At 57.8% G+C, this 21,333-nt stretch overlaps 1 protein-coding gene across 1 annotated transcript in view; it reads right to left on the bottom strand.

Moving 5' to 3' along the window:
- Positions 1 to 21,333, bottom strand: part of SHANK3 (SH3 and multiple ankyrin repeat domains 3) — a 235,853-nt gene that overhangs the window by 89,797 nt on the left and 124,723 nt on the right. The window contains 2 exon segments of the mRNA XM_064142320.1: positions 2,773 to 2,848; positions 12,757 to 12,870. Coding sequence (XP_063998390.1) covers positions 2,773 to 2,848; positions 12,757 to 12,870 — 190 coding nt within the window.

Raw genomic sequence — 21,333 nt, 5'->3', positions numbered from 1 at the left:
ACCCAAATCACCTCACCTGGGAGGGTTCCAGGCATGAGACATCTCCCTCTCTACCTGGGGCAGCCTGGCACAGGCTCTCACCACCCACAGGGGCAAACATATCTCCCTCCTCTCCACTCTGAAGCTCTCTTTCAGTTCCAAACCATCACCTCTGGTGCTGGCACAACAGGCCTGCTCAAAACACTGTCCCCAGCTCAAAACTCAGCCTCAGAACTGAAAGGCCACCAGAAGGTCTCTCTGGGTGCCTTCTCTTCTCCAGGCTCAACACCCCCAACTCTCGCCAGCCTGGCCCTCACAGCAGAGGGCTTCCAGCCCTGCCAGCATTGCTGTGGCCTCCTCTGGCCCTGCTCCAACAGCTCCAAGCCTCTGCTGTGCTGAGGACTCCAAGCTGGCCCCAGCACTGCATGCGGGGTCTCATCAGAGGGGCAATGTCCCCTCCCTCCACCTGCTGTCCACACTGCTGGGGGACCAGCCCAGGACACAAGTGGGAGGTCATGGCACCAGCTGATACCTCCAAGCCAGGCAGGGAGATGTGGGGAGGGCCCCAGGAAGTCTCCCACCCTCTCTCAAAGCAGAGCTCATCTCCTACTGGTGAGGAGACAGCACCAGAGGCTGACTCCCCAGCAGAGGACACCTTGACCCAGCCACACTCTCAGATCACCTCCTCCATGCCCATCTCTTTCCACCTCATCTCCCCAACCCCGTGTCCATTGCAAGTCCTGCCCAGCCCTGCAGCTCAGCTGGCTGGAGGGCCGCTCCTGAGGCTGGCATCCATCCGCACCCACAGCTGCCTCACAGCCTCCTCCTGCACTATGAAGACCTTCCCCAGCAGGCTGAAGCTGCCCCTCAAGCACTGTCCGTTATGGTAATCCTCTCCCCCAGCTGAGGCCTCCAGTGAAGGCAGAGCTGATGGGAGAAGAACTCTCCTGCCAATCATGCTCGTGGATCTCCTGCAGTCACCTGACAGCTCCTGGCTGCTTCTCTTCTGCTCTCAAGGAAGCCATGGCTCACAGGAGTCAGCTTTTGGAAAACAGAGAGGGGAGGGAAACCCATTTTCCTGATCCCATTTATCTAGAGGATACTGAACCCAGCAGGTGACTCCTCCTGAGCATCACCCCACGCCTACAAGCTGCCTGCTATGGGTGCCAAACTCCATCTCCATCCCAGCACAGCCCATAAAATGACCCCTTCCCAACCCAACTGCCCCACAGTCAGGGTCACCAGCACCACATCCCTGCATCAGTGCCAGCCATCTCCTGAGCTCCAGCAAACAGGCCAGAGGAGATCCCACTGAGAAGGTGTTCCCATGGCCTCTGCCACAAGGTGACAAAGAATCATTGAACCACAGAATGGTTTTGGTTGGAGAGGATCTTTAGAACTTAGAGAGCTGGCAGAGGAGGTGCTCAGAGCTGTGGGCAAGAGGTGGGGCTGAAGGCAGGGCCATATTGGGAGGGGGAAAGTCTCTTCTGGACCCAGGCACAGGTCATGGAATCATTTAGGTTGGAGAAGACCTTTAAGATCAAGTCCAACTCTTCCCCCAGCACTGCCAGGGCACCACCAATCCATGGCCCTCAGCACCACAGCTCCATGGCTTTGAAACCCCTCCAGGGATGGGACTCCCACACTGCCCTGGGCAGCCTCAGCCAGGCCTGGGCAACCCTCAAGGGGCAGAAATTGTTCCTCATGGCCAACCTGAACCTCCCCTGGGACAACCTGAGGCCCTTTCCTGCTGAGCACAGAAGGTTCCAGTACTGCAGGTTGTAAAGCAAGAGCACCTCACAGTGTTGCTGCTGCTGCTGTGTGGCACCTCCTGTGTGCCAAGGCAACAGAGCTCAGCAGGCATCACTCCTCAGCCCACCTCGGTGCCATCCCACCCACCAGTGCTTCTGCTGCTCAAGGAGTGCAACTGTGACTCATCCACCAACTTCTACCTAGCTCCTGCCCTTTAAGACCAAGAGCAACCAGCACAGAGCTTCTGGAGGCTTCCCGAAGCATTTGGGCCATGGTGGACAGCCCTGAGCCCCACCAGCCCCAAGGCTCAGCCCTGAGCCCCACCAGCCCCAAGGCTCAGCCCTGAGCCCCACCAGCCCCTAGGCTCAGCCCTGAGCCTCACCAGCCCCTAGGCTCAGCCCTGAGCCTCACCAGCCCCAAGGCTCAGCCCTGAGCCCCACCAACCCCAAGGCTCAGCCCTGAGCCCCACCAGCCCCTAGGCTCAGCCCTGAGCCTCACCAGCCCCAAAGCTCAGCCCTGAGCCCCCTTAGCCATGTTCCTACCTCCCAGGCTCCTACAAGCAGGTCCAGCAGCCACAGACACTCAAGACCCATCACAAACCAGTGCCATTGCTCCTTCTCTCCTGGCCAGCCTCCCAGAGCTTGGTGTCCACGCCACGGTGAGTTAGCTTCACTGCCACAGCCCAGCAGATCCCTGCTGACCCCCTCCCAGGCAGCACATGCAGCACTGCTTAGGTGGCATGTCTTCATGCCATCCCTTGCAGGGCAGCATCCACCACTGCAGGGCAAAGCTGCAGCTCTGCATCTGCATCCAACACAGCCCCCAGGGCACGAGAGAAATTCTCCAGATCGTTTGGTTCCTCACCCATAAGGAACATGCCCTGCCCCAGGACTCTCTTTGGCTTGACCAAGACCACCAGAGAAATTTCCTTCCCATGACACAAAACCCAACACCTGCTGACCTGGCAGGCCAGGGAGATGCTTCCTCCATGGCAATGGAAGCTCCTCACGACCACCACAAAGCAAAGAAGCTGGAGCCTACCTGTGAGAGGTGAAGTTGTCGTAGGAGCCCACAGTATAGTGTCGGAAGAGACGCTTGGTTCTGTCTTCTCTGGTTTCTGCAACAGGAGAGACACATCAGGGGGGCTGAGAGGTGAAGGATCCTTCCCTGGTGGGCCCAAGGATCCCTTCCCTGGTGAGCTGAAGGACCCTGCCCTGGTGGGCTGCAGGACCCCTTCCCTGCCGGGCTGAAGGACCCTTCCCTGGTGGGCTGAAGGATCCTTCCCTGGTGGGCTGAAGGACTCTTCCCTGGTGGGCTGAAGGACCCTGCCCTGGTGGGCTGAAGGACCCTGCCCTGGTGGGCTGAAGGACCCTGCCCTGGTGGGCTGAAGGACCCTGCACTGCCGGGCTGAAGGATCCTTCTCTGGTGGGCTGAAGGACCCTTCCCTGGTGGGCTGGAGGATCCCTTCCCTGGTGGGCTGGAGGATCCCTTCCCTGGTGGGCTGGAGGATCCCTTCCCTGGTGGGCTGGAGGATCCCTTCCCTGGTGGGCTGGAGGATCCCTTCCCTGGTGGGCTGGAGGATCCCTTCCCTGGTGGGCTGGAGGATCCCTTCCCTGGTGGGCTGGAGGATCCTTTCCCTGGTGGGCTGGAGGATCCCTTCCCTGGTGGGCAGGAGGATCCCTGCCCTGGTGGGCTGGAGGATCCCTGCCCTGCCATCCTGCTCTTTGATGCTGCTGCCACAGGAGATGCTGCAGGATGCTGAAGAGCAGCAGCCTGAGCCATGGCTGAGTGGACAGCCAATCATGGTGGGGCAGACATGGAGATGTGCAAGGACTGCAGCCAGATCTTCCCTGCCACCATTCTGAAGCAGAAGGAAGTTCATCAACCATCAAGCCCAGCCCCATCTCCTGAGCAGGGAGGCCTCACAGCAGCCCAGCTGTGCAGCTTCCACCGACCCAGCTCATGGCTACAGCAGGGTGATGGACTCCAACCCACCAGGGGACTCCTCTGCTTTGTCACCCCCATCTCCTGAAGGCCTCGTTGCTGCTCATCCCACCACTGGTGCAGCACCAGGAGGGGCTCCTGGACTCAGGAGGTCGTTAGGCACCTTAAGGAGGGCAGCTGGGGAGAGGAGATGAAGAGGAGAGGAAGCAAAGAGCCATGGCTGAGGCTTCTCAGCCTCCCTCAGTAGGGACACAACTGTCTGCAGCCAAAGCAGCAACAGCCCAGCACTGCTGAGCCCACACCTGGAACCCTGGGGTCAACTCTGGAGGCCTCACTCCAAAGAGGACACTGAGGAGCTGGAACAGGTCCAGAGAAGGGCAGCAAAGCTGGGGAAGGGTCTGCAGAACTTGTGAGCAGCAGCTGAGGGAGCTGGGGTTGTTGAGCCTGAAGGAGGCTGAGGGGAGACCTTCTGGGAGGCTGGAGCCAGGTGGGGGTTGGTCTCTTCTCCCAAGGAACAAGACAAGAGGAACTGGCCTCAACCCAGGATGGCCACAAGGAACAATTTCTGCCCCTTGAGGCCTGGCCAGGTCAGGCCCAGGCTGTCCAGGGCAAGTGGTTCATGGCCTTCAACCTAGAAGCTTGAGCAGGGACCCTCAGCAGCCTCCTCTGTGTCACACACCCTGTGCCAGCTGCTGGTAAGGCTGAAGAGCATCATCCCAGACCAAAGTTAGGAGACAAACTCACCCAACACAGAAGCAGTTGGAGCTGCTGGAGGCAGCCCCCACTTGGTCCTCTCCTGGGAAAAGCTTGGGCCCATCCTCTTCCCCCCCTCCCCCCGCAGACATTTCAGGTCCTACCATCTGCAGGTGCTCTGCAGCACAGGCAGGAGATCAGCAGAGCAGCTGAGGTTCACCACAGCTGAGGTCCAGCTGTGTACAAAGGGATGGGGGTGTGGGGGGGGGTGCTCAGAGGGGGTCTTTACAAGTGACCAAAGTGGTGGGATCCCATCAGATGGGACATGCAGCATCACTGAGTGCCACCAGAGCTCCAGCAGCCAGTGCACCACAGCCCCAGCAGGCCTGCCCAGGGGAGCAGCAGGGCACCACACATGGTGGGGAGGAGGAGGAGGAGCAGGACACCACACATGGTGGGGAGGAGGAGGAGCAGGAGCAGGACACCACACATGGTGGGGAGGAGGAGGAGGAGCAGGACACCACACATGGTGGGGAGGAGGAGGAGAAGCAGGACACCACACATGGTGGGGAGGAGGAGGAGCAGGAGCAGGACACCACACATGGTGGGGAGGAGGAGGAGCAGGACATCACACATAGGGAGGAGGAGGAGGAGAAGCAGGACACCACACATGGTGGGGAGGAGGAGGAGCAGGAGCAGGGCACCACACATGGTGGGGAGGAGGAGGAGCAGGACATCACACATAGGGAGGAGGAGGAGGAGAAGCAGGACACCACACATGGTGGGGAGGAGGAGGAGCAGGAGCAGGGCACCACACATGGTGGGGAGGAGGAGGAGCAGGACATCACACATAGGGAGGAGGAGGAGGAGCAGGGCACCACACATGGTGGGGAGGAGGAGGAGCAGGACATCACACATAGGGAGGAGGAGGAGGAGCAGGGCACCACACATGGTGGGGAGGAGGAGGAGCAGCAGGACATCACACATGGTGGGGAGGAGGAGGAGGAAGAGAGGGAGGGGCAGGAGGAGGAGGAGGATGCCACACATGGTGAGGAGGAGGAGGAGGAAGAGAGGGAGGGGCAGGAGGAGGAGGAGGAGCAGGGCACCACACATGGTGGGGAGGAGAAGAAAGAGAGGGAGGGGCAGGAGGAGGAGGAGGACGCCACACATGGTGGGGAGGAGAAGAAAGAGAGGGAGGGGCAGGAGGAGGAGGAGGAGGACGCCACACATGGTGGGGAGGAGGAGGAGAAAGAGAGGGAGGGGCAGGAGGAGCAGGAGGAGGACGCCACACACGGTGGGGAGGAGGAGCAGAGCATCAGGCAGGACGCCACACACGGTGGGGAGGAGGAGCAGAGCATCAGGCAGGACGCCACACACGAAGGTGAGCACCAGGACAGCAGAGACAGTGAGGACAGCAGCGATGGAGAGGTGCAGACCGTGACAGAGGTGGGGAGGAGCAGGACAGCGCAGAGCCAGGGGCGTGCAGCCCAGTGCGGTGGCCACCTGCAGGCCAGTGGCAGCCCTGGAGCCCCATGGTGTGGTGCCCCCTGGTCACTGGACGCCCTCCTCATCTTTACCTAATCCTGAGGGAGATTTCTTGGAGGCTGGAAGTGCAAGGGAGGCTGGAGGCCTCCTGTGAAGCTTCTGCTGAGGTGGTCCTCCACCCAGCCCTGTCCCCACGGTGCTGGGCAGCGCTGTCCCAAAGAGTCAAGGCATTAATTCCACCAGCAGGGACTCAGCACACCAAGGAGTAGAAGGTAAGGAGCCACCAACACGCCACAAGGAGCCAAAGGAGCCAATCCTTTCACCTGGAGCAGCTGAGGCAGCTTCTCACCATCCTCCATAGAGGCAGAGGGCTCTCAGCTGCGCATCAGGGGACACCAGACCCAACCTCAAGAGCACAACCAGACTGCTGTGGCCACAAGGAGAAGCAGCCACCATAGGAATGCCTGGATGAGAGCAGTGGGGAGCAACCTCCAGGTCCAGTTGGACCACCATGGACATGGTGGGGATCTCCCAGTGCTTCCTCCACACACAAGGCCTAAAGAACTCCTGGGATATCAGGACAGCTCTGGGATGGGAGCTGTGGACATGTTAGAGCCACAACTTCCTACAGATTGACTTGGATGGACAGGAGAGGAGAGGGGGAAGGAGGAGAAGGGGAAGGAGGAGAAGGGGAAGGAGGAGAAGGGGAAGGAGGGGAAGGGGAAGGAGGGGAAGGGGAAGGAGGGGAAGGGGAAGGAGGGGAAGGGGAAGGAGGGGAAGGGGAAGGAGGGGAAGGGAAAGGAGGGGAAGGGGAAGGAGGGGAAGGGAAAGGAGGGGAAGGGGAAGGAGGGGAAGGGGAAGGAGGGGAAGGGAAAGGAGGGGAAGGGGAAGGAGGGGAAGGGGAAGGAGGGGAAGGGGAAGGAGGGGAAGGGGAAGGAGGGGAAGGGGAAGGAGGGGAAGGGGAAGGAGGGAAGGGGAAGGAGGGGAAGGGGAAGGAGGGGAAGGGGAAGGAGGGGAAGGGGAAGGAGGGGAAGGGGAAGGAGGGGAAGGGGAAGGAGGGGAAGGGGAAGGAGGGGAAGGGGAAGGAGGGGAAGGGGAAGGAGGGGAAGGGGAAGGAGGGGAAGGGGAAGGAGGGGAAGGGGAAGGAGGGGAAGGGGAAGGAGGGGAAGGGGAAGGAGGGGAAGGGGAAGGGGGAGGAGGAGGAGGAGGGGAAGGGGAAGGGGAAGGGGAAGGGGAAGGGGAAGGGGAAGGGGAAGGGGAAGGGGAAGGGGAAGGGGAAGGGGAAAGGGAAGGGGAAAGGGAAGGGGAAGGGGAAGGGGAAGGGGAAGGGGAAGGGGAAGGGGAAGGGGAAGGGGAAGGGGAAGGGGAAGGAGGGGAGAGAAGGATTTATGGATTGCCCACAGTTGTTCCCTCCCCAGCTCCTAACTATAGCATCTGCCGGAGCCGTCACAGGGCCACCAGGGAGGCAGTGATGGATGGCAGGAGCTGGAGAAGGGTGGAGAAGGAGGCTCTGTATTTAGAGAAGGAACAAGAGGACAGCAGGGCAGCCTGGTGGAACTGGCTCATCCAGATGGACACACCAAGGGACTGGCACCAGCAGGCAAATAGAATGGGGCAGCCTAGAAAAGACCTTTCGGGTCACCAAGTCCAACCCTTCACCCAGCACTGCCAGGGCACCACCACACCATGGCCCTCAGCACCACAGCTCCATGGCTCTGAAACCCTTCCAGGGATGGGGACTCCAACACTGCCCTGGGCAGCCTGGGACAGGCCTGGACAACCCTCAAGGGGTAGAAATCATTGCTCAGGGCCAACTTCAACCTGCCCTGGGGGAACTCGAGGCCCAGGACCACACATCACAAACAGAAGTGCCAGGAAGAGCTTTTCCTCTGGGCTGTGAGGAGGTCTCATAGACTCATGGAATAGAATCATGGAATCATTTTGGTTGCAGAAGACCTTCTAAGACCAAGTCCAACTCTTGACCCAGCGCATTCAGGGCACCACCAAACCATGGACCTCAGCACCTGGGAGAGAAGCAGCCTGGAAAAGACCTTTAGGATGACCAAGTCCAACCCTTCACCCAGCACTGCCAGGGGCACCACCAAGCCATGGCCCTCAGCACCACATCTCTATGGCTTGGGAACCCCTCCAGGGATGAGGACTCCAACACTGTCCTGGGCAGCCTGAACCAGGCCTGGACAACCCTGAAGGAGAAGCAAAGCAGTGTCCCAGCTCTGGAGGTGCTGCAGCTCCATCCCCTGCTCCCCACCCCAAACTCTGTTGCCCATTGGAGGTTTCACCCATACATCCCAAGCCAGGCTGTGGAGCACCTGACTGGAGGAGGTTGCTGAGCAGATGCCACCACAACCAAAGGCTCTCCAGGCATGGTGCCAGGCAGTCAAGCAGGCTGGAGCAGCCTCGGTGCCAGTGATGGAGGGATTGGGAGCTACTGCGGGAGGAGCAATGGTGAACTGGGCTGGGGGGAGAACATGTAGAGCCTGGCACCAGAGAGGAGCTCAACACTCCTCCACCCAGAGACCTACAGAGACCTGGAGCAAAGGCTGAGAGACCTGGAGCTGCTGAGCCTGGAGAAGAGCAGCCCCAGAGGGCATCCGAGCAATGCTCAGCAAGAGCTGAGGGAGCTGTGGGGGGCAACAGAATGGGTCTTGGTTCTTCTCAGTGGTGCCCAGCAACAGGCCAAGGGGCACCAAGTGGAAGCCAGGAGGTTCCAGCAGGAGCAACTTGTTGGCTGTGAGGGTGCTAGAGGCCTGGAGCAGGCTGCTCAGAGAGGTTGTGGAGTCTCCTTCTCTGGAGGGCTTCCAAGCCCACCTGGCCACTGTGACCCTGGTCAAGCTGCTGTGGGTGCCTCTGGTGGAGCAGAGGGGTTGGACTGGATGAGCTCCAGAGGTCTCTTCCCATCCCACCATGCTGTGAAGCTGCTGGAGTGGCATCACCTCTAGCTGCAGCCAGCACTGCCTGGTGGTGACCCAGAAGGTCCTGTTCAGGCTGGAGCTACCTGCCACAGCCATAGGGAAGCTCAGAGATCCTTGAGGAAGGACCCATCCCCTCCTCACCTGCCTGTGACCTGCTGACTGAGAAGGGAGAAGAGCCCCAGGAAGACCTCTGGTCAGCCAGCAGAGTGTGGTCTATCCATGCAGGACACTTCCCCACGGCTGACCTTCACCCTGGCAGCTTCAGACACAACCTTTCCAACCAGAGCTTCTCCTTCCCAGCCAGGCAGGTCCAGGTGGCTGCAAGGTTCCACTTCTTGCTGTCCATATCCCTTCTCCCCTATGGCCACAGCATTGGTCCCAAAGCAACCACCACCACCCATGGGTGCTACTTGCAAAGCCCTACAGCCAACCAGCCCCAACCCATGCAGATGGCTACGGTGTCAGGGGGACCACACCACCAGCAACTGAGCTGCAGGACAGCTCCAGGCCATGGCTCCTCTCCACACCAACCAGGTTCCCAGCACCACCCCAGCTCCTCTTCAAGATGGAGTTCTCCAGGGCAGAGTCACCCCTCAAAGTTGAGGTGGGCTCCACGCTGGCCCAAGAGAAGAAAGCAGGTGGAGCAGCTCCCTCATCCCCTCCACATGCAGGACAACACAAGAGATAGCCACGAAATGGTACCCCAACAGCAGCAGCTGACCTCCTCGGGGGCTGGGGAGGACCTCCAGGAGGCAGAAGATCAATCCACGGCAGGAAGCTGGAGAGCTGTGCTTCACTGAGGTCCTCCAAACCCTCCCCGCCCCTCTGCCTCCTCCTCTGCAGCCTGCGCAGCTGCATCACCTGCGGCTGGCACCAGGCGAAGAGCAGCAGTGCCCTCTACCACCGACTGCTGCAGCTCCACCCAGCTCAGCAGCTGCCACACACCCACGGAGACCACCTCAGGCCAGCCTCTGCACCACCACGTCCAGCTTCAGACCAAGCACCTCATGGTCCTCAGCACAGTGACAGCTCTGCTGTTGGCACACCAGCTGGCAGGGCACTGTTTGGGTTGGCAAAGCCCTCTTGAGATCACCCAGTCCGACCCTCAATACCACCACCATGGCCACCAAAGCACCAGGATCCCAGCTGAGGGACCTTCACCCACTGTCACACCAGGGCCACTGCTCTCCTCAGCAGCACCCTGAACACAGAACTCCAAATGTTCCACCAGCTGCTTCAGCTCCAGCTCAAGGTCAGGCCCACCAGAAGGCCCACCCAGTCCAGCTGCCAGTGCCAGGGGAAAGCTGTGATGACAGAGCCCACAGCAAGCTGGAGACCACCAAGTGAGGTGACCTCTAAGAATATGGTGCTACTTGGCACCCAGCTATTCTTCAGCCAGTGTCCTCCAGGGACAGCAAAGCCCTCTGAGGTGGGGCTGGAGCTCCAGAAGGGGACAGTAAACCCCTGTGAGGTGGGGCTGGAGCTCCAGAAGGGGACAGCAAACCCCTGTGAGGTGGGGCTGGAGCTCCAGAAGGGGACAGCAAACCTCTCTGAGGTGGGGTTGGAGCTCCAGAAGGGGTCAGAAGGGCCAAGAGTTGAGTCATCAACACTTCCACTCTGCTTGTTGGACTAGAAGACACAGAAGCCAACCACCTGGAGTCTCCTCATCTAACATGGTCTTGGAGGTCCATACCAAGCCACACTCTTGATCCATCACTCTCTGCCACCTGCAGAAGACCTCAACCACCTCTGATGGCTCCTCTGCTGACGACAGCACCACACACTTACCAGGGCTGCACTGGACAAGCCACCCCCAGTAACACAACACAGCCCTTTGAGATCCAACTGCTGAGCTGCAGGGGGTGACCACCCCAAGGGAGTGGTGGAGCTGGAGATGGGTTGTCCTGAATCTGCAGGGCAAAGCCCTGTGAGATGGGGCTGGAACTCCAGAAGGGGTCAGGAGGTCCAAGGGTTGAGTCCACTCTACTTGCTGGACTGGAAGACAGAGAAGCTAACTACCTGGAGGTCTTCTCACCTAACATGGTCTTGGAGGTCCAGACCAAGCCACGCTCTTGCTCCATCACTCCCTGCCACCTGCAGAAGACCTCAGGGGGCTGGTGGAGCTTGTCCTGGAATACTCTGTCCCCAGAGGTGTCATTAATTGCCCTCATTTAAGTGGCCATTGGCCAGGGGGTGGTATTCTCCTGGAAGGCCAACAGGCCTATTAGACATCCTGGCTTGCCCTATCCTTCTGCTGATGGAGGAAGCAAGAGTGGGAGGAAAACAAAGGTTTGGGTCATTACGTCCCCTCCCAAAGTGATAAACAGGTACCCAGAGGTGTTTAGGTACTTGTTGGTGTCTTGCCCACACAAGGTAAGGGACCTGCTGAGCCACCTGAACACCCACAAGTCCATGGGACCAGATGGGATCCATTCTAGGGTGCTGAGAGAGCTGGCAGATGATCTGGCCAAGCCACTCTCCATTATTTATCAACAGTCCTGGCTCACTGGAGAGGTCCCCAAAGACTGGAAGCTGCCAATGTGTGGAGTCACCACCCGTGGAGGTGTTCAAGCAAAGCCTGGCTGAGGCATTTAGTGCCATGGTCTGGTTGACGGGACAGAGCTGGGTGCTAGGTTGGACTGGATGAGCTTGGAGGTCTCTTCCAACCTGCTTGATTCTATGATTCTGTGAGTCAGTTGAGCTGCTTCTGACTTGCTGCCACCTCATTTTGCATCCTGAATTTGCCTGGAGAGCTTACCAGGAACAGGCTCTAAATGCCTGCACACCATCAGCCTGCACTGTCAGCGTGACATAGAGCTGAGACTGCACCTCACAAGACATCCTGCCTGCACCTGAAAGCCTGCTGCTAAGATGAGAAGTCCTGGAGGTACAGAGCTCATCCAGAGGAGCCAGGAGGCAAGGCCAGAGATTGTCTGCTTCCTTTCCCCAGAAGCCTGGGAAGAATCAAGTCTCAGTGGCCAACAAGACAGAGTTCCACATGCTCTGGGTACATCACAAGACATCCTGCCTGCACCTGAAAGCCTGCTGCTAAGATGAGAAGCCCTGGAGGTACAGAGCTCATCCAGAGGAGCCAGGAGGCAAGGCCAGAGATTGTCTGCCTCCTTTCCCCAGAAGTCTGGGAAGAATCAAGTCTCAGGGGCCAACAGGACAGAGCTCCCTGAAAGCATTTGGGTACTTTCTGATTTATAGTTTGTGAGTACAAAGCCTCTCCCAGCACCATATTTACATTTGCCACTCGAGGAAGTGCTCTGGGTTTGCCTGTGCCCTGCCTGTCTAAATTTCCAACTGTGGGTTCTTGAACCTTGTGAGTAAGGTTTCTGGCAAGTTGTAATGTTCATAAACAGTGCCCACAGCAATCAGCAATCATCCCCTGGGCATCAAAATTAATACAGCCCCCAACACAAGAGGGACATGGAACTGTTGGAGCCAGTCCAGAGGAGGGGCACCAAGATGCTGAGAGGGCTGCAGCAGCTCTGCTGTGAGGACAGGCTGTGAGAGTTGGGGCTCTGCAGTCTGGAGAAGGATTCGAGGAGACCTTATAGTGGCTTTCCAGTGTCTGAAGAGAGCCTAAAGGAAGGCTGAGGAGGGGCTATTGACAAGGTCTTGTCATGACAGGACGAGGGGTAGTGGGTTGAAACTGGCAGAGGGGAGATTTAGACTAGATGTTAGGAGGAGGTTCTTTCCAGTGAGGCTGGTGAGACACTGGCACAGGTTGCCCAGGCAGGTTGTGGCTGCTTCCTCCCTTGGGGTGTTCAAGGCCAGGTTGGATGAGGCCTTGAACAACCTGCTCTAGTGGGAGGTGTCCCTGCCTAGGGTGGGGGGTTGGAACTGGATGATCCTTGAGGTCCCTTCCAACCTAGAGCATTGTATGACCCTGTGATTCTACGACCAGAGATGGTTGATTTTGCACACCCCATGGCAGAGGGGGAGGTGCCCACTGCGTGCTCACCTTGCCGTGGGTCATACTGCCTCATCTGCACCTCCTCGACGCATTCTGCCGGGAACCAGCCGGTCCTGCCCTTCACGCTGCCTTCCCAGAAGCCTCCTTCGCCAATGCTCAGCACTGCAAGGAGACAGAGAGACAAGGTGAGGTGAGCCAGTGGACTCCGGGGACAGGAGGTCCAGCAGAGGGTGGTGATGCAGTGGGGACACAGAAGGGTAGAGGCACAGAGGCAAGTGTGGTCGGGAAGAAGAAAGCATCTCGAGAAGCCTTCACAAAGAGGAGGGCAGGGAGAAATTCTTCACGGTGAGGGTGAGGAGACATTGGAACAGGTTTCCCAAAGAGGTTGTGGATGTCCCCTCCCTGGAGGTGTTCAAGGCTAGGCTGGATGAGGCCTTGAGCAACCTGGGCTAGTGTGAGGTGTCCCTGCCCATGGCAGGGGGGTTGGAACTGGATGGTCTATGAGGTCTCTTCCAACTCAACCCATTCCATGCTTCAGTTAACAGCTTCCTTCACCCATGTCCAGAGAGGGACAGCCTGGACAATGGCCACCACACAGCCCTGTGCTGCCAAAACGTGAGATGAGTTGGTAATGTGCCAAAACTTATAAGCTTGGAGGTCTCTTCCAACCTGGCTGATTCTATGACCTCTGGGTGACCTGTCCCAGTCTTGCACCAGCCTCAGTGTGGAGAACTTCCTCCTGACATCCCAGTTGACTTCTGGTGTTAAGCAGCAAACCAACCCATAAATGACTCTGGTGTTTGGCAGAAGACATGGACACCTCCACACTCCACCACGTGCTGCCACCTTCCCAGCTCAGCTCCCACCCAACGCTTCACCAGCAGCAGCAGCACCACCACCACCAAACGCATCACAAGATCACCACAGGATGGTTTGGGTGGGAAAGGACCTCTCCAAGTCACCTACTCCAACTCCCCCTGCATTCAGCAGGGACATCCCCAACCAGAGCAGGTTGCTCAGAGACCTGAACAACCTCACCTGGAATGTCCTGGCTCTAAAGCCCCTCGATTGCCCAGGTTCAGTCCCCTCTCCTGTGAAGGTGGCTCACTGGACTTGATGGGGATCTCCCTTCCAGCCAGTGCCAGCTCTCACCACCATCTCCCTCCCCACCCCCTGAACAGATCCCACCAGGACTGACCCAAGGCTCCCACAGACACTTCTCCCTGTTGCTGGCTGCAGCTGGCACCTTCCCACAAGCCTGGCATCGTGGCCTGGCTCTAAAGCCCCTCGACTGTCCATGTGCAATCCCCACTCCTGTCCAGGTGGCTCACCAGACCTGATGGAGCTCCTCTGGGTGATCTCCTGGGGCTGCATCCTTCAGTGGGATTCATGGCAGGTGGCATGGAGACAGGGAAAGGTGAAGGACAGCCTGGGTTGGGTGGGAAGGGACCTTCAAAGGTCACCTACTCCAACCCCCTGCACTCACCACCACCACCAGCTCTGAGGTCTCCTGACTGCACACACTGAGCCCTTCCTGTGACCTCTGCACCTGGGGAGGTCCCAGGAGCTGAGGCAGGATGGGACAGGAGGTCACCTTCCCCAGAGGAACTGCCACGGGGCTGTGCTGGACACGGTGGTGACAGCAGAGGGATGTTCTAGCTCCTGCTGAGCAGCTCATAGCTGCTGCTGCTCCTCTCCCAACCAGGGAGCAGGCCTGGCGGGCACAGAGACCTGGGAGAACACAGCCAGGACAACTGACCCCAACTCTTTACATCCTGAAGTGACAGCCTGGGTCAGCTTGAAGGAACCTTTCAAGCTAGAACTCTGTTATGTTACATTGGGCTGCACTGCCTTGGGCATGCTCCCTGCTAACTCACACAGGGGGGAAGAAGGAACCACAGAACCACACAGAGCCACAGAATTCACCAGGTTGGACCTTTGAGATCATCCAGCCCAACCTAACACCTCCTAATGAACTAAACCTCATCCAGTCTCCCTCTGAACACCTCCCCAGGCAGCCCATTCCAATGCCAACCACTCTTGGTGTGAAGGACTCACAGTTCTGTGACTTCCATCTTGCTACAGCCTCCTGGCAGCAGAGAGAAGAACTCTCACAGCTCAGCCAGTCCAACACCCTGCACTCAGCAGGGACATCCCCAGACAGAAAAGGTTGCTCAGAGCCCCAGACAACCTCACCTGGAATGCTTACAGGGATGGGACATCTCCCACCTCTCTGAGCAATGTGGGCCAGGCTCTCACCATCCTCAGTGTGAAGAACTCCTACCTAGTCTCGATGCCTCTCCTGGAGTCCAAACCCATTAGCCCTTTGTCCTGTCTCCCCTGCTCCTGGGGACTTTTGGTGGCCCCAGGCCTTTGGACTTCATTGCCTGGAGCTGCCTGCATCTGAAGGGGCCAGATGGTGCAGCCAAGGGTGGTCCCTGCCCTACCACCACAGCCTCCATCTCTTGGTCACAGCTGGACTCAAAGCCCACAGAGCTCTGATCAACCACGGAGCAGGCAAAGCAAAGTCCTCCAGGAGCAGGATTCCCACTGCTGCCTGCTCCCAGGGAAGGGCAAACAAACAACCTGAAGGCAGAAGGCAAACACAAGACTTCATCTCAGGCTCTTCTCCAGAGATGCAAACGCTGCTGCTCAGCACAGGCCCTGCTGCTGTCACAGCTTGGAGCAGATCCAAAGCACATTCCTCGTGTCCCACTGCTCTCCTCCAGGCTTTAGAAGCTCCTGCTTACACCTCCCAGGGGACACACAGCCTCCCTCTTCTGCTTTTTCCTGTTGCCAACTCCCAAGCCAGCTCTTTGCAGAGGAAAGCTCCTCCAAAAAAGCTTTCAGGAGCCTTCTGCCCCTGCTCTGCTCAGCTTGGATCTCCATCACACACTGCTCCTTCTGAAGATCTGCTTCTGGAGGGCTGGGAGGACCTCGAGGTTCAGCCTTGGTTGGCAGCAAGCTCTGCAGAAAGTTTGGGGTAACAGCAAGCTGCTCCCAAGCAAAGGAGAGATGGGAAGTTGTCCACATTCCACCACGGAACATCTGAGGCAAGCCTGAAAATCCTCACCCAAGTCACCCCCTGGCCAGCCAGCAAAGTGGTCTCCTGGCTGCAGAAGGATGCCCCTTCCCAAATCCAGGCTGGCTGCTCCCAGCTGTTCACATGTTTGGGAACAGTCTCCAGGGGTCAGCTTCTCCACCACTTTCCCAGGGATCGAAGTGAGAGCAACCAGCCTGGAGCTCTGCTCGGAGCCAGCAGTGACAATTTCCATCCAGTCATCAGGAACCTCTCCTGCCCACTATGGCCTGTCCAAGATGATGGAGAAGCCACCTGGCACAGCCACCAGCCAGCTCTGTCAGCTGCATCTCATCGTGCCCATGGACTTGTGGCTCACCCACTTTGAATGTCCTCCAAATTTCAGCCTCCTCCATCTCATCAAGGACCTCCCCACAGCTTTCAGAGACCTGGGGCTGATGAAGACTGGTCCTACTGTCGTGGAACGCAGTTTCGCGGCAGAGTTATGGGGAAAATACGCGAGGCGTTGACTATTTTATCAGTGATTTATTGCAAAGAATGCGGATTCCCTCTTCCCGAAACTACACCACCACTGTGAATTCTTTTTGATTGAGATCAAAGTAACATTTCCGAAAATGGCAAATTATAGAGTCTATGATGTTTAAAGAGAGTTCTTTGAGTCTCTGGTTTGAGTTAATAGTTCGTCAGTCAGCTACTCACAGTCTATAGCTTGGTAAGGAGTCTCTCATTCTCCCGATGAGGGTCCAGGCATGCAGAATGTAGTCTCCGCGACTCGGGGTCCACCCGAGGCGAGACTAGATCGGTGAGCAGTTTGTTGTTGTTAAGTCCAGGGAAAAAACCAGAAAGGCTGGAAAAACCCAGAAGCGCAAGACGCAGACCAGGGCAAGAGCAAGAGAGCAAGAGGGCGAGAGAGCGCGCGAGCGAACCCCGATCCTGGCCTGTCCACCATTTTTATAATGTTCCAAAACAGGACTATCCCACAACTCGGACCATTTTTACGTTGTTCACATATATTGGTAAAAGACAGTAAGCAATCTATATAATTGGATAACATTACCTAAACAAAGTAAAGACCACTCCTCAGGCCAGCCCACCTGCAGGTGCTGGGCAAACTTGAGATAGTTGTTCTTACTTAACCAAAACAATATCCTGTTGTCTGAAAAGCGAGGTCAAGTGGAAAGGAAAACATGGCCAGTGTTTACCTTTTCACTTACCCTGGGGAGAAATCTTCCCATGGGACTGAAAGACTGTTTTGGTTTTTCGATGCTTCCGGCTTGAATGTGAGGCACTAGAAACTACACAATATAGCAAAAGCCTAGAGAAGCTTTTGCTACTCTCCATGACACCTACCAACAAAGGCAGAGCTGAGGAACCTGGAAGTGTTCAGGCAAAGCCTGGATGAGGCACTTAGTGCCATGGTCTGGCTGACTGGACAGGGCTGGGTGACAGGTTGGGCTGGATGAGCTTGGAGGTCTGTTCCAACCTGGCTGATTCTATGATTCTAACTCTTCTGGCTGTACAAACATCTCCAGGAGGAGAGGAAGGTGTGGAGAGCACCAAGGGGGCTGGTAGGGTGAGGAGTAGATGGTGCCAAGGAGCTCTTGAAGGGACTGCATCTCAAGCCAGCACTCAGAGCCTGGAGCCAACCAGACCTTGAAGTGCCACCTGGATGCCATTCTCCCAGCACCTCTCCTGCTGAGCTTCTCCCCAGAAGCCTCACAGGATGTTAGGGGTTGGAAGGGACCTCCAGAGATCATCCAGTTCAACCTCCCTGCCAAAGCAGGACCATAGAATCTAGCACAGGTCACACAGGAACACATCCAAACAAGGGCTTGAAAGTCTCCAGAGAAGGAGACTCCACAACCTCTCTGGGCAGCCTGTGCCAGTGCTCTGTGACCCTCACAGTCAGGAAGTTCTTTCTCACGTTGAGCTGGAACCTCCTGTGCTGTGGTTTCCATCCATTCCCTCTTGTGCCATCACAGAGGCACAACTAAGAGTTTTGACCCCCAGCCCTTAGATATTTATGAACACTGATTAGATCTCCTCTCAATCTTCTCTTCACCAGACCAAACAACCCCGGGTCCCTCAGCCTCTCCTCACAGGGCAGTGCTCCAGCCCCTTCATCATCATCACAGTCCTCCCTTGGACTCTCTCCAGTAAATCCTTGCACCTCCTGAACCGGGGAGCCCAAAACCTCCTCCCTCCTCTTCTGCAAAGTCAAAGAATGATTTGGGTGAGCTCCAGCGCTGATCCAGTCCAAGCCCCAAGCCAGGGCCTTCTCCTCTAGCACCAAGCTGGAGGACTCCCTGCGAGAGCTCCTCTGCCCAGAGCAGGCACTATGGGGAGAAGGCTGACGGCAGGAGAAACGAATGGACCGCTCGAGGTCCACAAATCACTAAGGACAACCTGGCAATGGGATGCACACCAGCGGCAGCTCTGAAGGTCGCTGGTGATTTGAGGAGCTATCAACATGGTAATGAGGCTTGAAAGCCTCTGAGATGCTGCCAGCGCGTGAGGAGAGCAGCAAAGAGGGCAGGGCAGGACACTTCTGCAGCCTGGCAAGCGCGGCTGGCACAGCTCCGCGGCACAGACCCAGCCCAAGCGAAAGGAGCTCCCAGCACTGCCATCGCCCAGGCTCTCTGCTCCACCCAGCCCTGCCTGGAGCTCTTCAGGAGCTCTGTAGATGGGGGACTTGGCAGAGGAGGGTTAATGGTTGCAACCTAATCATAGTATCACAGCATCACCAAGGTTGGAAGAGTCCTCACAGATCATCAAGTCCAACCCTTCACCACAGAGCTCAAGGCTAGACCATGGCACCAAGTGCCACGTCCAACCTTGCCTTGAAGTGCCCCAGGGACGGCGACTCCACCACCTCCCCGGGCAGCCCATTCCAGTGTCCAATGACTCTCTCAGGGAAGAACTTTCTCCTCACCTCCAGCCTAAATCTCCCCTGGTGCAGCCTGAGGCTGTGTCCTCTCGTTCTGGTGCTGGCCACCTGAGAGAAGAGAGCAACCTCCTCCTGGCCACAACCACCCCTCAGGTAGTTGTAGACAGCAATAAGGTCACCCCTGAGCCTCCTCTTCTCCAGGCTAACCAACCCCAGCTCCCTCAGCCTCTCCTCGTAGGGCTGTGCTCCAGGCCTCTCACCAGCCTCGTCGCCCTTCTCTGGACACGCTTGTAGGCGACGCTGGGATCCTGTTGAGCTGGATGAAGAAGCTCCAGGTGGAGCTGGGTTTGCCTACAAGGATCCTTCGAGCTGCCGCTGCAGGATCCTGGAGGAAAAGCCCACAGCAGTTGCTGACATCATCCTGGCTTTCTCCCAGCTGCTCCTGAGGGCTGTCCTGCTGGCTGCCTTCTCCACTCTCACACCCAAGGCAGACATTCCTGCACAATCCACCTTCTACCAACTCCCCTTCTCAGGAGAGCTTCCAAGCCCCCCTGGCCGCTGTGATCCTGGGCAGCCTGCTCTGGGTGACTGCTGGAGCAGGGAGAGGTTGGACTGGATGAGCTCCACAGGTCCCTTCCCACCCTGCCGTGCCAGGATTCAGGGATTCTGTGACCTGACCCAACTTTCCCCCAGCTCTTCTCCATCTCCAAACACAGCCCCAGAGCTCAGCCCACTGCAAACCTCTCTCCTTGGATCACCCCCCATGAGATCCTTCAGGCTCCGTGGAAAATTCCCAGCTGCAGCGACCCTGCTGGACCTCAGCCAGCTCCAGGTGACACTGTCCTGCCCACACCCTCCCTGGAGCTCCTTCCACTCATTCCAAGGCCTTTCAAACCCTTAGAGCCTCCACGTGGGACCACCTTGGTAGCTCCTTCAGATGCCCCTTTGCCACCTCTGCGTGTCCCACTGGCACCTCCTCAGCTGCTTGACCCTACAACCTGCAGCTCCACCACCTGCTCCTGCTTCTTTTCTGCTGCACAGCACAAAGCAGTTCTCTCCAGCCTGCCAGGACTCCAGGTCCTACCAAGATGAAGCTTTCATGTGGGCTGCCAACATCACTGGTGGCCAGGACTGCAAACCTCTTTGGTTTGTTCCTATCACTTCTTGAAGCTTCCATCTTCCTTCACAGCTTCCAAGAGCAGGAGAAAGGAATGAAGAGGGAAAAAAAAACAACTCATGCCTTGTTCCTCTCTCAAGGTGGCTGCTCCTTCCCAGGCCAATCCAGAAGCTGCCTCCTTACCTGGTCCCTCAGGCACAGCTTTGCCCCACTTTGATCTGCTGCAGGCTCCCCCCACCACAGGAGATGTGGTCCCCCCCAGCACCCAAGCTGCTCATTGCTTCTTCCTTGGCTAATCCCAACCTCATTCACTGCTCAAGCAGGTCACACTCAGAAGGGACATGTCCTGAAGAAGGAGCACAAAGAGGCAGCTGGCATGGCAAGGAGAAGGCTCTGACCACCCTTGGCTGCACCATCTGGCCCCTTCAGATGCAGGCAGCTCCAAGCAATTAAGTCCAAAGGCCTGGGGCCACCAAAAGTCCCCAGGAGCAGATGGGACCCACCATGAGAAGGGCAGGGCAGGAGCTCCTACCAGCAGTGCCAAGAGCAGGGCACTCTGCCCTTGGCCCCAACACAGCATGTGGCCCAGCAGAAGACAAGCCACCAGCTCTGCAAGGCTCTGCCACCCTCCTCTCCTGGGTCACTTCATGCCTCTTGGAGGACACCCCCCAAAGGTTGGCCTGTTGGTGATGCCCACTTCATGCCCACCACACCTTGAGGACAAGATCTGCATGAGCAGACAGTGAGCTGGTGTTCAGGGAGGTAAGGACCTGGTTTGGTAGCACCTAGCACTGCCCAGAGCAGCAGGCAGCTGGGTTGGGAGGGGTCCTTTTCTCAAGCTGGCCCTAAACTGGCACCAAAACACAAGGCTGGTCCCAACTTTAGACCCTGAAGCTGTCTGGGAGCCCAGGAGAGCCTGGGAGAGAGGCTGCAGAAGAGGCTCAAGGTCTTGCAGCTTCCCTCAGGCCATAGCTCTGCTCCTCACCTCTAGCACCTCTGCTGCTGTGGCTGGGGCTGGAGGCAGAAGGAACTTCTTGGTGAGGGGGGGGGATCCATCAACCTAAGAGCAGCCTGTGAGCCAAGCTGAGCAGAGCTTGCACAGCTCCAACCACACCGACTCTGCAGCTGCTGCCTGTCGTCAGCTGGCTGCTCAGGCCCCCACCAGGCTCTCATCATGCCCTAATTAAGCACTGATTGTGCAGAACGGTGCCAGTCAGGAGCCAGGGAGCTTGCAGAAGGCATGGAATGAACCAGGATCCCAAAAACCTTCACCAGTGCTCTGCAGCCCCAGCACAGCTTCAGAGCCTGCTGCCAAGCAAAGGAGATGCCAAAGGTGCCCCTGAAGCTTCTCAAGCAGTGTGGCATGACCAACGGCCACATGGGTGATGGTGTCCTCTGCTGTCCCCCATGCTCACTCCCCAGCTCTGGCTGGTCTCTTCCCACCTCCCTTCCCCACCTCCTGGGGAAACCAGCCCCACCTAGACCAGTCCCAGCAGCCTGGCAGGGGGTCCCCCAGGGCCTCACACCCATGTCCTGCCCATGGTGGCACAGCCTGACCAGCAAATGTCCTTTCCTCAGGGC

Source organism: Pogoniulus pusillus, chromosome 4, assembly GCF_015220805.1.
Source record: "Pogoniulus pusillus isolate bPogPus1 chromosome 4, bPogPus1.pri, whole genome shotgun sequence".
Taxonomy (NCBI): domain Eukaryota; kingdom Metazoa; phylum Chordata; class Aves; order Piciformes; family Lybiidae; genus Pogoniulus; species Pogoniulus pusillus.
The sequence above is the reverse complement of the archived record's forward strand: the minus strand, read 5'-3'. Positions and strand labels throughout refer to the sequence as shown.